The sequence below is a fragment of the Cyprinus carpio genome, chromosome B12 (assembly GCF_018340385.1).
Source record: "Cyprinus carpio isolate SPL01 chromosome B12, ASM1834038v1, whole genome shotgun sequence".
In the NCBI taxonomy this organism is placed as follows: Eukaryota; Metazoa; Chordata; class Actinopteri; order Cypriniformes; family Cyprinidae; genus Cyprinus; species Cyprinus carpio.
The window spans coordinates 23,033,494-23,050,906 of record NC_056608.1 but is presented as its reverse complement, the minus strand read 5'-3'; the positions used below and the strand labels follow the sequence as shown (position 1 = coordinate 23,050,906).

Here is a 17,413-nt window from a genome sequence, read left to right as displayed (position 1 = left end):
ACCCCAGACCATCACTGACTGTGGGTACTTGACACTGGACTTCAGGCATTTTGGCATTTCCTTCTCCCCAGTCTTCCTCCAGACTCTGGCACCTTGATTTCCGAATGACATGCAAAATTTGCTTTCATCCAAAAAAAGTACTTTGGACCACTGAGCAACCAGTCCAGTGCTGCTTCTCTGTAGCCCAGGTCAGGCGCTTCTGCCGCTGTTTCTGGTTCAAAAGCACACGCCTGTGCACGGTGGCTCTGGATGTTTCTACTCCAGACTCAGTCCACTGCTTCCGAAGGTCCCCCAAGGTCTGGAATCGGTCCTTCTCCACAATCTTCCTCAGGGTCCGGTCACCTCTTCTCGTTGTGCAGCGTTTTTTGTTGCCACACTTTTTCCTTCCCACAGACTTCCCACTGAGGTGCCTTGATACACCACTCTGGGAACAGCCTATTCGTTCAGAAATTTTCTTTCTGTGTCTTACCCTCTCGCTTGAGGGTGTCAATGATGGCCTTCTGGGTTAACCTCTTACCCATGATTGCGGTTTTGAGTAATGAACCAGGCTGGGAGTTTTTAAAAGCCTCAGGAATCTTTTGCAGGTGTTTGGAGTTAATTAGTTGATTCAGATGATTAGGTTAATAGCTCGTTTAGAGAACCTTTTCATGATATGCTAATTTTTTGAGATAGGAATTTTGGATTTTCATGAGCTGTATGCCCAAAATCATCAGTATTAAAAACAATAAAAGACCTGAAATATTTCAGTTGGTTTGCAATGAATCTAAAATATATGAAAGTTTAATTTTTATCATTACATTATGGAAAATAATGAACTTTTTCACAATATGCTAATTTTTTGAGAAGGACCTGTATATTCTTAAAATAACCTGCACTTACAAATTATGCATATTGTGACCAGGAATGTGTGTTAAAATCAATGTGAAAGCCTTACTTCCTCAATACATATTCTTGGTCTTAGCAAACAATCAGTTCCGATGCACAGAATGCCTGCAGATACTCTATGCAGTTCACATTCAGCTCCAATTTAAAATTGTTTGCATAATTATGCAAAAGTCCCTGAAATAGATTTAGATTAAACTTCATTTGAACTACCCGACTTTATTCCTGATATCTGGGCATGTGTTGGTGTTTGAACACCTACGGGATTCTCTCTAGCGCTGAGTGGTGTGCGTTGCAGTAAGCACTGTCTGTTATATATGCATTGTGCTGCTTTAGTGAATTAGCAGCACCCACTTCATTTTCTCAATGAAGAGCATCAGCGGCTGTGTGTGGGTGTTTTGTGGAGTATCTTATCTCAGTGAAGCAGAGCTAAGACTGAACGAATCCTGGTGGCTTTTCCAGTCCAGAAGTAGCCCATGACATCTGCCCTCCAGATACGCTCAAAAGCTTGCTCTGAATATCTGATCATTTACAATCAAGCATCACTTTCAGTATTAGTTTGGGTTAAAAGCATGATGCAGAACTTATTTGTGTAATAAGCATGAGATCTTGTCTTGTCCTCTGCTAAAGTGTCAGTCACATAATAAATAATCTGCTTTTCCCAGGTTTAATCATGCACATTACATCTTTGAACACCTCTAAATTCATAGATTAATTCAGATGTAAGGATGATTTATCTCAGTTTAACCCGCTTGATAGTTTGTGTAACACTTAAAATCCCCAAACTAAATAAGATTAAAGTAAATAATCATGTGTAATCTGTGTGAAAGTGAGATTTATGAGTTTGCATCTCACTCTGTTTTGAATATCAGTACAGAGATGCTCTCGCTCTAAAGCGTTTGGACTGGAACTGTATTTGAAAGGTTTTGGTGACATCTAGTGGAGTAATAATGAAACGTTTTTCCATTTTGAAATACTTTATGGTATCCTGTTTTGTTGTTTTTGAATAGACTGACATGTAGAGTCACATTTAATTAAAGAAATGACACTAAATGATATGAATATTTTTAAATGACATGCTTGTATGTTCTCTTCTTCTCTTGCAGACACGATGGTCCTTGTTTTTTTTCTGACAGTAACAACTCTACAACCAAACACAACCATTTCAACAGACGAAAATAACAATGGTAAGTGCTCATTATTCATAATGATAGTATTAATAATAAAATGAGCATTGCTGTTTTCCTCTCTAAATCCTTTCAGTTCTAAATGCAGAGCGCCAAATTTGTCATATACGAGAAATAGTTTATTAAGCAATTTAACCTTCACTGAAGATAAAAAAAATAAAAATAAAATTGTCTTCCCAAGAGTACTTGATTCTGATTGGTCAGTGACATCATTTTGCAGTCAAATAGTGCTAAATTGTGTGTAAGGTAATTCCAGTTAAATTTTTAGATTCATTCATTCATTTCCTCCCTTCCTTAAATTTAATTAATCCATCAGTTAATTAAGGGTTATATCTCCTACTTGACTATAAACATTTTGTTTGTTTTTTTTACTGCCAGTTTTCCATTAATTTTGATATTTTGATATAACTTCACTTATTTGAAAACCAGCATATGTGAAAAAAACAGGTGGCGCTTGATTTCATACTTTAAAACATTTTAAATATATTTTTAAATTTATATTATTGCAACAAATTTGTATCATTATACTATATTATAACATATATTATTTATTTTGGCTACAGATTGATATAAAATTTGTTACTGTAACATCAGCATTTTGGTATGATGATTATTTATTTGACTATTATTTATTAATCTAATCATAAACATATTTATACATACACCATTTCACAAAAAAAATCAGTATTTCACTGGAAGCTTATCTTTACTGTTGGTTATATATATATATATATATATATATATATATATATATATATATATATATATATATATACAGTACAGACCAAAAGTTTGGAAACATTACTATTTTTAATGCTTTTGAAAAAAGTCTCTTTTGCTCACAAAGGCTGCATTTATTTGATCAGAAATACAGTAAAAAAAAAGTAATATTGTGAAATATTATTACAACTTAAAATAATAGTTTTCTATTTGAATATACTTAAAAAAATATTTTATTCCTGTGATGCAAAGCTGAATTTTCAGCATCATTACTCCAGCCTTCAGTGTCACATGTAACATCCAGTCTATCACATGATCATTTAGAAATCATTCTAATATTCTGATTTATTATGAGTGTTGGAAACAGTTCTGCTGTCTAATATATTTGATGAATAAAAGGTTAAAAAGAACTGCATTTATTCATTTATATACTCTAATAATATATTTTCTTTACTATCACTTTTTATCAATTTAACAAATCCTTGCTGAATAAAAGTATTGATTTTATTTAAAAAAAAGAAAGAAAAAAAAAATTACTGACCCCAAATTACTGACCAGTAGTGTATATTGTTTATTACAAAATATTTATATTTTAAAAAACATAACTGTTTCCATTTTTACTTTTTATTCATAAAAGTATCCTAAAAAAGTATAACATGTTCTGAAAAAATATTAAGCAGCAGAACTGTTTCCAACTTTGGATAATGAATCATCATATTAGAATGATTTCTAAAGGATCATGTGATAATGATCCTAAAAATTCAGCTTTGCATCACAGAAATAAATGATAATTTAAAGTATAATAAATTTAAAAACAATTATTTTAAATTGTTATAATATATCACAATATTAATTTTTTTTTTCTGTATTTTGATCAAATAAATGCAGGCTCGATGAGCAGAAGAAACTTCTTTCAAAAACATTAAAATAGTAATGTTTCCAAACTTTTTGGTCTGTACTGTATATATATATATATATATATATATATATATATATATATATATATATAGACATTTTTCATTTTCAGACTTGATTTTTCATTTATTTATTTTTTTGTCTTCTTTTTACAACCTCTAAAAACTGATTTCACAATGTAGGCATTACTCACAAAACGACTGAAATAGTCATGGAAACTCAGTGGCCAAAACCAGCTTTTTGTAGTTGCGTAACATTTCTCAGCTCAGAGATGATTTTGAATCCTCACTGCTCGTGTTCAGAGTTTCTGCATCACATAAGCATCAGTGTGGCCTTGTGGATTTGTGTTAAATCTGCCGTGGATTACACAGGCTGTGATTTTGGGCTGCAGTAAAGTGCTGATCTCAGGGTTAAGCGGGTGATTCATGTCAAACCTGCTGTTAAATGTATGAGCGATGCTTATCCCTCAGTCCAAACAGCACCAGGCTCTCTATTAAATCACTAATAATGCCTTGGCTTGACTGGCTGCAATACCTCACTGAAATGCTCAGCGCCGGAGCAACTAAGTGTGGCCGTTCCGGCTCCAGTGGCTCTGTTCGCGGGCCAGTTTCCTGTTCTTTTGTTCACTGTGGGTTTAACTGCCTCTCCTTCTTCCTTTAGAGGACCTGGTGCAGTCCAGCGCACCCATCCTGCCCATACTGCTGAGTCTATCCGTCTTGCTGCTTTTTCTGGGGTTGCTGACCTGGTATTTCCTCAGGTACGATACACACACACACACACAAACACTGCGAGTCAAAAACTGTGTCTGTCATGCTTACAAGCCCCGCCTCTTTCTGATTAAGGGTGGGTCCAGGAACTGCTGTCACACACACACGTATTTATTCACACACTGCCTCACCGAGGTAAACCCTTAGATTTTTATATGGTTGAGATCGTGTCATATAGCGTGTGTTTGTGGAGAAACAGCACCTCTGATGAAAAAGAGCTCGAGTTTTCGTTGGTGAGACAGATGTGACGTTAGGATATTGTCTCACATGTTGTCTCCATGTTTAAACGCTATGTTCTTCATTTCTTTTAGGTTGAAAAACCAGAGGAAAGCTGTCATCACAGCCGTCGACAAGAAAGTACCAAATGGCATCCTGGAAGAGCAAGGTAAGGGGTCGCTTTATCTGCTTCGAACCGGTTTAGTTGTTTAAGATATGATAAAAGCAACTTGTGGTTTTGAGAGCTCTGTTGTAAGTAAGAGGTCTCGGCAAGTTTCACTTTATCAAATGTGCTATATTCATCTTACTGTTAACACAATACTCATCTACATCACCAATGTTACACTAAAAATTCATTTTGGCTGAGGTTTATGGGTCATACTATGGTTTTTATTCTGATTTTATGGTGAAGATTGTGCTCATCTGCATTCCCAATGTTTGAATGAATGACCAAACCTTTGATAAAAAAAACACTTTTTTTTTTAAATGGTTGTGTTTGATTCACAGATAACACATTTTTATTTCACAAACTGTAGTTTTTATGGTATACTCTTTATTTAATCTCTAATCAACCCTAACAGTACATTGAATTCAGGTGCAGGCGCATTCTGCCATTGAGATGACTGAATATTATCAAGACTTTTATAAAAAAAAAAAAAGACTTTTACAGTTAGGTTCCATTCGTTAGCGTTAGTTAACTGCATTACTTAACATGAACTACTGTAACAATGACAAATATTAGAAGTAAATAGTAAATTTACTAATGATGTATTTGTTAATGTTACTTACTGGACTTAAGCTAACATGAACTAACAATGAACAGTTTTTTTTATTAACTAACATCAACAAAGATGAAGAAATACTGCAACAAATGTGTTGTTCATTGTTAGTCGATGCATTTAATTAATGAGACCTTTTTGTAAAGTGTTCCCTTTTAAACTCTACTTTTAGATTAGACTTTTCTAGTTTAATAATAGGGAGAAAATATCAATAGTAAAAATCACTAAACTGTTTTGTTTCATAGATTCAGAGGTGTAAAACAAGTAATGCTATTTGTGGTTTCATTATCAATATTTCCTCAAAAATATTCAAATCGGACTAAACCCATGTGAAAGAGGAAGAAGGTTTATTTTTAAACAGTTGCCCATGTTTGCTTTTATTAGAGTTTGCTTGTTTGACACAAAAACTGTGGCCAACTTCACAAAGCCGAAAATCACAAAAAAGCTCTGTTTAAGACCAGATTTGGGTTTCTTAGACAGCAGTGAGATTGAATGGAGATCAAACTGAAGTCCCCAGAGTCTCGGAGTGTTCTCCTGAGAGACGGACCCTCATAATGTCCTTCTAGATGTTCAGATCTCAAAATGTGCTCAGATTTTATGCTTATCTAGAGTCCGGTTGTCGCCGCAGATTGTGTGTCTTGTCGAAGGTCTAGCAGATTTATGTAATAGACTTCCTCTGCACTCATTTCTCCTACTATCCTGACGGAAATCTCTCTCAAGGAATATTTTGTGAGCCGAGACGAGAAACGACACACTCTAAACACGCAGGAAACGCTAGAGTTAAATGTTGAACGTCACACCTGTGTAAGGGAAGTGGTTTAACGACTTTCTCCAGCTTTCTGTGCCACCTTTTGTTTGCCTCTTTGATGTATAGTAACATTCAAAAAATTAAGCAATTATGTGAAATATTATTACAATTTCAAAAGACTGTTTTCAATTTGAATCTACTTAAAAATGTAATTTATTCCCGTGATGCAAAGCTGAATTTTCTGCATCATTACAGTCATGATCCTTCAGAAATCATTCTAATATGCATTTATTATTATTATTATTAATGTTGAAAACAGTTGCGCCTTTGTGTTTTTGTGGAAACCCTGATAATTTATTTTTCAGGTTTATTTGATGAATAAATAACAGAATTTATTTGATGTAGAATATTTTTGTAGCATTATAAATGTCTGTACTGTCACTTTTGATCAATAAAATGAATCCTTGCTGAATAAAAGTATTAATTTCTTAAAAAGAGTGCTAAACCTTTGAACAGTAGTGTTTAAGTCTGCAAACATTCAGCAGAAAAACAAATGGTTTTATTTCTTTAAGTCTAAGCACTGCTGTAACACTGTGTGTGTTTGTGTGTGTGCTGTATGTTGTATAGAGGAATATATAGATGTGGATAAAGATGAGGATGAGGATGATCTTGGCTGGCCGTCAGAAGGTCAGGTATATGCAAACGGGCATGAAGTTTATAGTCTAAACTCTATAATGTCTAACATCTCACCCGCTCTAACCGCTAACCTAATGGTTGTGGGTTTCTTTCGGTGCTATGAGGGTCACTGGTGGTTTTCTGATTTATGTTCAGAAGGTACATGCATATGCTGCTTTAAATATGCCTATAGTTCTTTTACAAAGGCATGCTTTTATTAAAAAAAAAAAAAAAAAGTTTGGTGTGAGCATGTTTGTTTGTTTATTTGTTTCCTGGGTGACAAAACCATGACCGTAAGTTTGACATGATGTTCTTCAAAAATAAATTAATAAATGTATTTAGCAGTCTGCTGTTAGATATGAGGACACTTTCTTGTCTAAATTATGGAATTAAACATTCTGAATCTAATTCTAGAATTTTTATTTTTTATTTTTTACCCTAATATCAAACCCAGTCATATTGATTGATAAAACAGACCAAATGTATGTACACACCTCACCTGTACTGTATGTGTATAACACACACACACACGCACACCAGTAATGAAAGACTGTATGAAATAATAGGACACGGAATGTGGTGTTCTTAAATAGTAATCAGAACGTTTCTGTTTTTAAACAACGGTTTTATAAACAAAAAGTCAGTGTGATATTTAATACAGTTAGCTGTTTATTTTTTTCACTACTTACTGTATGTAGTAAAACAAACAGCCTAACAATCAAATCAAAAAAATAAAAGTGTGTGTGCGTGTGTCATTGTGTGTGTGTGTGTGTGTGTGTGTGTGTGTGTGTGTGTGTTTGTTTCTCAACTCAGAGGTGATTGTAGAAGCCGTAAACTAAATTTGTATTTCAGCCATGCAGTCTCCTATAAATTCTTTACTTTTCAATTGTTTTTTTATAACATTGATGTACTGTATTCTTCCACAGAACAACAGACGGTGGTCTTACTGCCCAGATCCCCTTCCACATGCAAAACATATCTCCCCATTCCTGTAGACAACTTGGAAGAAGAGTATCGGATACGCTCGGCCGATGATGGGAAACTCTTCCGGGAAGAGTACAATGTGAGTGTGTTTTGAAAGAATATTAATCATGGATAGATACATCAAAAATAAGCTGATACCAAATTGATTAAACAACAAGAAAAAAACAAACAAACAAAAAAAAAAAAAAACCTGAAAAACTATCACAACTTCTGTAGTTTTTTAGAAGCCGTTTAGGATCAAATATGGAATATAATATATATGTATATATATTAAAAAACAGCTTTTACAGGCCTGCACCATCGAATACGTTTTTTTAATATATTATTTAATAATTATTAATTGAGAAATTGAATTCTAAATGCTTTAGAACACATTAGTTTTGCTGTGGTTTTGAAAATGGTACAAACATTTAGTTAGTTAAGACAAAAAAGCAAATTTTAATGCAACTTAACAGCATCAGATCAGATTAAATATATTATTTAATAATGATGCAGTGAGGAAAATGCTAGCTATTTTAAATGAAAAATCATTGAAGGATAAAAACCATTAAATTAATTGAATATTTTTTTTTTAGTAGTACCATGTGCAGTAGCATAGTTTTGCTGTGGTATTAAATAGTTTTAATATGTTATTTAATAATGATGCAGTGAAGACTGGTCACACTGTATTTTAAGGTCCAATCCTAGCTATTAACTAACTATTAACAGTGAATATTGCCTCAATAAACCCCTAGTTTGTTGTTTATTAGTTTTTGTATGGGATTGAATGAAGGGATATCTAAAATCTGCTCATGCAGAATAAGGCATGAGTACTAATACACAGCCAACATGCTGGTAGTATGCATGCTTGTTAATAGTGAGAATGGGTGCTTAAAATAAAGTGTTACCAAGCTGATATTAAGATTCATGAAATTACACTGCTATGAGCTATCAATTACTAGATTTTTTGTGAAAACACTAATCACGATGATCTGAACATTGTAAAAATAGACCGTTATTGTTGTTTACGATGATTACATCAATCATGCTGCTGAAAGTTCAGCACTTTGTGTGGTTTTTTGTGTGTTTAGTGGCACAGCTCAGTGGAGAGACTGCTATTTTGTTTGCGGCTCGTAAAGAAGCTGATGGTGCATTATGGTGCCCTTATTAACTGGCAGAAGCATGCATTCATATGGATCAGCAAATATCCTTCCACATTTGCTGACAGCTCAACTACTCTCATTTCCCACTGAGAATTACTGGAATTGAGATGTTGAGGAGTCATCAGGCATTGAGTCATTCGAGAAAGCCCCTCTCTCCTGTTTTTAGATGCATGATTCAAGATTCGCTCCTCTCACAGACCCGTGATTCAGGAACACACACTGAATGAACCATGTGAATTTTCTGTCCCATGGAAACCATGTTTATGTTCAACAATCTTAATGGCCACTTAAACCATTTAAGTCTGAATGGAAGCAGATCTGCTGGTTAAACAATGGCCTATACATACAGGAACAAAGCGCCAGTAATATCATCCATTTAGACTATAACAAATTGACAGGTTTGGTGGGAATTTGAACGGCATGATCGGTTTTGCTCAAATGCACAGTTCTGTGAGAATGCATGTGTTAGGTAGCAATTCAAGTGCAATAAAATTATGTGAAAAAAAAAAACCCCACAGGCGCTTAATCAAAACAAATCAATTTTTTAAAAAACAAAAAATTCAATAAAAAAAATAAAACACAAAATGCTCAGTTTGCAATGAGTGTCAGTTGAATTTAATGGATGAAATGCTTTTAATTATAAAGCAGAAAGCATACAGCATCTGTTATTCCCTGACAGTCAAATCCTAATAAACATCTTGACTTGGCATATAAGATCATGGAGGTATGGCATTGTTTAACATGTATAATTTGTATTTTGTTGAAAGTCATTACCAGGGGGTTCGACTCAAGGAACATGTGAAGAGGCCAATAAAGAAGAAAACAAGGAGAAGAATAGATATCCAAACATCTTACCATGTAAGAATATCTAAGATAATCTGTCTCTCTTTCTCTCTCTCAAACACACACACACACACACACACACACATATATATATATATAATTTAATATAATAAAAATTGGCTATTAAGTTGTCAAAAAATAAGCACAAAAATATTTAATGATGCGTTATTTAATACATAATACTAATTAATAATATAAGCAGGTATTTATACTAAAAGAAAAAAAGTACAGAATGATTTTCATTACTGTATTATTGTAATGAAGAGATTCTTTAACATTTAAAGAAAATTGTGGATTAAAAAGGGTAGTCTTCGTATTTTTTCATGCAAAGTAGCCTATAATTTTTCTCTTCGTTTTGGATTGTAGACATAGTTATTTTTTACCTTTGTGAGATGTTCAAGGTATTTTTGGACACCAAATGACATTTGCTAAAAAAAAAAAAAAAAAAAAAAAAAAAAATCTTTTCACATGTACTATATCAGCTCACAAAAATGAGAATGAGTCACACTTAGTATGTCCGGGGTACTTCATAGGAAATAAATGGGTGGGGATAAAGTTTTTATTTTTATTTTTTATTTGTCAAATAAAATCACCCACAATGCACAGGAATTAATTCGCTATAAAAGAATCACACACACCCCAAATAGAGGCAAATAAATGTGTAAAAAAAACTGTTCACCTGTAGAGTAAAAAAAGAAAGAAAAGTGAGTGATATGACGTTTAAAAAAACAAACAAAAAAAATTACATTTGGAATTCAAAAAACAACATCAACAACAACAATTTACAGGATTCTGGTACAAAATCAGAATCAGAAAGAGCTTTATTGTCAAGTGTGTTTACACACACAAGGAATTGGAGCTTCTAGCACAGAAAGTACACACAAAATGCAGACATACATATAATTTAAGGTAAAAAATCACTAATAATAAAGAGAATAGACAATGAATAAAAAGAAATAACTGTATTGTACTAAAATATGGTGAAAAGAAAATATCAATAGACAATTGTGAATGTGCATATGTGCTATTTACAGATAAAAAAAGGTTTTCTAAGTCACATTTTACTATCTGGCAGACCCCAAACAGCCCCAATGTACACCCTTAACAAACAGAGGTTCACTCTTGTGTGTGTGTATATATATATATATATATATATATGGTATGAATGATTTTGTGATGTAAATGATGCTCTGCTGCTGTGCTATCTTTGCCCACATGTTGGTTTTGGGTGATATCAGACTCAGATTTTGCCTCAGTGCTGCTGCCGCCCTCCCACATCTAACACAACTTCTCCAAATACTTTCAGTTCCTTATGCCCACATCCATGGCATTTAAATTTTTACTTTTATTTTTCATTTTCAAAAGCTTTTCCACCAAGGCCTGAGAAGGAGCAATCAAATATGCGATTGTATAGAAATAAACATAATTTTTTGATCTTTTCTGTTATCCAGATGACCATTCCAGAGTGATTTTAAAACAGATGGATGGAGTCCCATGTTCAGATTATATCAATGCATCATATATCGATGTAAGTGATTTGTAAAGCTGTAGAAATTCAGTGCGTCAGTGTTTAAACATGCATTCATACTGTATGTACTTGAGAGTTTTGTTGAAATGCATTGCATCATTTAGTGAAACAAAATATACAGTATGCACCCCTGTTTGCATTTAATGTTGGTTTCATAATCTAGTTCTTCTTTCTTCCCAGGGTTATACAGATAAGAATAAGTTCATTGCAGCACAAGGTGAGTGCATTTAATTTTAAAAATAAGATTTAGTGAGCATTCACATGACTGACAGGAGTTTCAGTGGCTATAATAAGACTCGATAATATGATCTCTGTGTTTTAGGTCCGAAACAAGACACGGCTGCAGACTTCTGGAGAATGATATGGGAACAGAAATCAGCTACTATTGTAATGCTAACTAATCTGAAAGAGAGAAAAGAGGTAAGTGTCCTTTTTTGGATTTCCAGTCCATTTCCTTTTGCCATGACTACTTGTAGTGACTGTCTGCGCACTGAGTTTCAATTTACTACAAGCAGAAATAGTATCTAGATCCAAATAGTAATAGATCCAAAACCAGCAACCAAAAACACGCTTAGATAAAGAAACAGTAGTGACACTTCTTAGATGATTCAGAACATGAGTCTCATTTTCATCTTGAAAAGTTCTGAAGTATTTCATATTTTAGTGTTTGACAACCTACATTAAAGAGTGTTTTTAAAAGTGTTGATTTTTTTGGGAACTTGCATGGAAACCAATGGGAGTCAATAAAACCCCAACACAAAAAGCTGTACCAATTTTCATACAGCCTCTCCAAAACACATCTATGTGTGGAAGCTTTGCATGCACATTCATGGCCCTAAATGAGAAATATTCACCAAATTTCAAGAAGAAATACATTGTACCAGTATTTCAAGCAGTTTGTAAGTTTTATTGACCCAAAACACAACAGGAGGATTAAATAAATCAGATTTCTAAATGCTGCATAAAAAAAATAATGATATATATATATATATATATATATATATATAATTAGAATTTTAAATGAAAAATTTATAATTTTAATTTTAATTATCATTTTAAAATGTATTACATTTTTGCACAGCCTTCATACTTATTCCATATAGTTTAAAAAAGCATCGGTATGCAAATAAAATCACTACAGAGCCAGTAAATTATATTTGATTTCACTTCAGTGCCTTTTTATAAACCCGATTTGTTGATCATCTTCAGTAATCTTCAGCCACAAGTGTCTCCGTTTGGATGGTCTCTGATGTTCAGATGTCACAGGACTCGTCTTTCTCTCCTCTCCGCGAGCGTCTCTAGAAAGACGAATCAATAAGACACAGAACGGAGAGGAGATTAAAATCAGCTTTGGGTCGGGCTTGGAATCGATGATTTTAATAATGGCTGATAAAGCTCTCCCTGGCTTTAACCTAATTAGTCAGCAAACTCTCATTAAGAGAGCTTTATCCTGCGCTCTCGGGCTGGATAATGCTGATTGACAGACAGACTGTTTTAAGAGCTCAGATTAGCATCATGGTGTCTTAGAAGTCACCTTTACTCCTCTAATGCACTTACAGCTGTTTAGTGCCAGTGTTGGACTGATTTTCTCGACAGGATTGACATGTAATGCGCTTAGGTTTATCTACAGAGTGAAATGTTTTGACCTTGTGTCGTGTTCTCTGTTTTATAATGATTAGCAGAAGACATTCATGTCACTGTTTTCTTGTCTTTTGTTTACATTTTGGGTGACACTATATGACTTTTATTATTGCTATATTAGTTGATGTACATTCAATAGTTTATTATTTTATTGTCTTTTCAGATATTTTCACGTTTGAATGCTAAATGTTATATAATTAGTACTTATTAATAAGTCAATATCAATATCATATCTATCTATCTATCTATCTATCTATCTATCTATCTATCTATCTACAGATATTAAATATAATAATGGTAATTATATTAGCAGCTATATTTGTGCAACCAATGTTTGTATTTATGTATTTATTACAAATACAGAACATTTATTTTAATATTAAAAACAACTGTGAAAGAAAGAAAGACCAAAGCAATGCATGTTAGCTGCATTCATTCATTCATTTACATGTTCAAATTATTTATTTTAACAGTATTAATAGCATGAAACTAATATAATGTTAGCTATATTTTAAGTACATTTATTTAATACAAGTACAATAAAAGTTGTTTTAATATTAAGAAAATTACAAAAGAAAGAAAGAAATAAACTAATATACTGGTAATTATACTAGCAGCTATAGTTTTGCTACTAAAGCAATGCAGTTTGGCTGGATTTTTATTAACTAAATGTTTATTTATTGATAGATTTATTTATAAAAAATAAAACAAGACATTTTTTATTTTAAAAATCTAATTAATAAAAATTATTTATAATTACATGTATTCAATACAAGACAAATATTTATTTTAATATTAATACAATTAAAAAAGAAAGTAAGAAATAAACTAAAAATAGCTTAATTTTTATTTCTATATTTATTTTAAGAAAATTATTTTAAAAATATCCAGAATAAAAGGTAAATATAATACAAACCACCAAAAAATTCTAGAAAAACCTACATAAATATTTAGAAATAAATAGGAAAAAAAAAAAAAAAAAAAAAAAAAAAAAAAAATATATATATATATATATATATATATATATATATATATATTATATATATATATTATATAATATATATAGATATATTATATATAAAAAGGTATAAGTATAAGATTTTCTGGACCACCAAAAAAAAAAAAAAACAAAAAAAAAAAAAAAGATATATTTTTTTTTCGTTTTTAGCCTTTCGGGTCATTTTGTTATAGGTTGGGAGGGACGGATGAGGGTTAAAACAAGAAGTTAGATATAAACTAAACTAATGGTAACTAGTGGTATAAATGTGCTGCGCTTTCCTCTGCAGGATAAGTGTTATCAGTATTGGCCTGATCAGGGATGCTGGACGTACGGTAACATTCGTGTTGCTGTGGAAGACTTTACAGTTCTGGTGGACTACACCATACGCAAATTCTGTGTGCAATATGTAAGTTTGAACACAAGCTAAAGATATAATATCTGCTGCTGTTATATGTGTATGATTGTGTAGGGGATTTTCTCTGTTAATTTTGTGTTTGTGGCTTATCAACATTGCGTGTATATGTGTGTTGTTTCCTGTGTCACCATGCACACTTCTCACCCGTCTCTGTGTCCACCGCAGCAGGCCAGCGACGGCACCAAAACACCCCGCCTGGTCACGCAGCTTCACTTCACCAGCTGGCCTGACTTCGGCGTTCCCTTCTCGCCCATCGGCATGCTGAAGTTCCTGAAGAAGGTGAAGCAGGTGAACCCGTCGTTCTCTGGGCCCATCGTGGTGCACTGCAGGTGGGTTGTGCTTCAGTGACCGCTGTACTCTTAACAGACTGTACTAGACTGTGACCAGAATAACAGGCGAGAACTGGAGCTGTGGAGAGCGACACGTCTGGTGTGAAGTTTGATCATTTAAATGTGAAGTGTGACATGTTTTGGTCTGTGAGATCTTCATGCGAAGATGCACGTGATGAACTCGAAACCGTAGTTCAAAACTATTTCTTCTAAACACACATATATAAAACTAACACCTTTTCAAGATTTGACTTTGTTTTGATAATATATAATGTTCAATTAAAAGTCAATGTAATCATTTTCCTAATTATAATACTAATTATATAGGACTATTACTAATACGAGTGCTATACAACTTGTTTGCAAGATTTGACATTGACTTTTATTAGCTGTTATGATGTTTAGATAATGTTCAATTAAAAGTCATTGTTGATTGAATTCAAAATTCAAACATAAATAACAAGCAATATTATTTTAATGTATTTGTACTATATTAAAGCAATTAGCTGCAGAAATTATAGAATAATTTATAAATGTATATTATTATTTTTATTTAATATTTAAAAACAAAACTATCACAAGAAGTATTAAACTTCAGTGCATAACTGGACTCTGATTTTTGGCTGTGTCTCACTAAAAGCTTTTTTATCCCCTCTTAACATTTGGCACTGAAGCTTTATCAGGAGTTATTTCACAAAGTAACAGTAACTTGCAGAATGTTTGAATTTAAACTTCAGTAAAAAGGACAAATTTTACATAACTTCCATCCATAGTAATTATTTTTGAGACCTCGCAGACCCTTTTGCGTCAGTCTGTCACGCATGCATAATTAATTTTATCAGACAATGATATACATTATTCAGAAAGATTAGCATGTGATTTGAATTAGGAGAATGAAGGTCTGTTCTCGCAGCTGATTGGTCATATATAGAAAGTGAATTGATGTAGGTCAGTGGCTGTGTTGGTGACACAATGGCCGGTCTGTCCTCTTGTCATCAGTGTCTGTGTCTCAGTGTTGACCGTCTGCTCTCTTCCTGTGTCCTGAACAACCAAACACAGCATCAGCAGCTACACCAGACCCTTCAGTTCCTGTCAAAAGACCTATTGAGGGTTTGTTCGTTCACTAAGTTGATCACACACGCCCTCTAGTGGTCAGAAGGAAAATGTTTGTGTGACAAAGATGATTGTGAGTGTTTGTTATTGCTTGTAGATATGTTCCTGAGTGTGCGGATATTCCTCACTTGGAATTATTGTGAATTTATTTGAAGTAAAACTTTATGAAGTCTGTTTTATGGTGTTAATGTCACAAAAAAGGACAACTTACAAAAAAGGTGTCTAAATTTTTGTCTTGCAGGATTTCACCAAAAAGTTGAGTTTCAATTGTTACAGTGACTGTAACAGATAAAGTGTAATTTTAGTTTGAATTCAGTTACAACCCATGATGTATTTGTGCATGTTTAATAATTAAATTTTCACAATAAAGAGAAAAATCTAAAAATTCTATTTCAATATTAAATGCTAAATAAATAAATGGTCTACATATAGTATAACACTTATATTTTTAAATATAATATAGAACAAAAAGAGAAAAATCTAAAAATTCTATTAGAAAAATGATTGATGTTTATCCATCAAGATAATTGATTTATATTGTGAAAAGTGGCAAATAATATAATATAATATAATATAATATAATATAATATAATACAATATTTATATTTATATTTATAAATGTATTATAAAATATAATATAATATACAGAGCTGGGTAGATTACTTATGAATTGTAATCAGTTACTGATTACATGACAAAATTTGTAGTCAGTAATATAATCTCTTAGATTACACATTTTTGGTAACGTAATCTGATTACTTTTTGATTACATTTAGATTACATTTGTGCTACCCTTATTTGATATCACATATATTGAATTAGTCTAATCTTTTGACAGATACAAAGAAAAAATATATTCCACAAAATATATTTAATTCACCAACAAACAATAGCTTATTTTTCAAGTGATGGACAGTTAATACTTAAAAAATACTAACACTAATGTACCTTGCTGTTAGTGTTTGCTAGCAACACTGAATAAAACAAAATCACAGCTAATGATTTTAAAGGATATTTACTTATAATTAAGTAAATTTAGAAAAAACAGCTACATTACAAAAACCAATATTGAAAAACATGAAATTCACAGCAATATCACTGCCAGGTTAAATATTTACTCTAATAAAAGAAGTGTATATGAATGTATCAATGAAAAACATAAAAAAAAGCTACATTGCAAACATGAATTTTGAAAAAGACTAAATTTAAAACATTTTAAGTGCATAGTAACAATGAGGAAAAGACAAACAATATTACAAAAATGAATAATAAAGAACATGAAACTCGTCCTATAAAAACGCCCTATTTCTTGTTAGGAAACCTGTGGACTCGATGTCCTGACACGCTGGATTTCGTGCAACCTCCACAAACATGATCATTTACCATGACGATACATATATAATATATCTATAATTATATTATATATATATATATATATATATATATAATATCTATATATATATATATATATATTATATATATATATATATATATATATTTAAAGACCATATCTAAGTTAAACATTTTCA

The 17,413-nt window shown here is 32.3% G+C and overlaps 1 protein-coding gene across 3 annotated transcripts in view; it reads left to right on the top strand.

Moving 5' to 3' along the window:
• ptprea (protein tyrosine phosphatase receptor type Ea) overlaps window positions 1–17,413 on the top strand; it is a 78,232-nt gene that overhangs the window by 54,043 nt on the left and 6,776 nt on the right. Inside the window, exons 3-13 of one of the 3 annotated variants that reach the window (XM_042735991.1) lie at window positions 1,989–2,069; window positions 4,365–4,461; window positions 4,783–4,856; window positions 6,842–6,901; window positions 7,816–7,952; window positions 9,783–9,873; window positions 11,310–11,386; window positions 11,567–11,603; window positions 11,709–11,806; window positions 14,314–14,433; window positions 14,608–14,771. In XM_042735991.1, coding sequence (XP_042591925.1) covers window positions 1,994–2,069; window positions 4,365–4,461; window positions 4,783–4,856; window positions 6,842–6,901; window positions 7,816–7,952; window positions 9,783–9,873; window positions 11,310–11,386; window positions 11,567–11,603; window positions 11,709–11,806; window positions 14,314–14,433; window positions 14,608–14,771 — 1,031 coding nt within the window. In that variant the 5' untranslated portion in view covers window positions 1,989–1,993. Of the gene's footprint in view, window positions 1–1,988; window positions 2,070–4,364; window positions 4,462–4,546; window positions 4,705–4,782; window positions 4,857–6,841; window positions 6,902–7,815; window positions 7,953–9,782; window positions 9,874–11,309; window positions 11,387–11,566; window positions 11,604–11,708; window positions 11,807–14,313; window positions 14,434–14,607; window positions 14,772–17,413 lie in introns of those variants that run through there. The other 2 variants (XM_042735992.1, XM_042735993.1) reach the window with 2 other exon arrangements.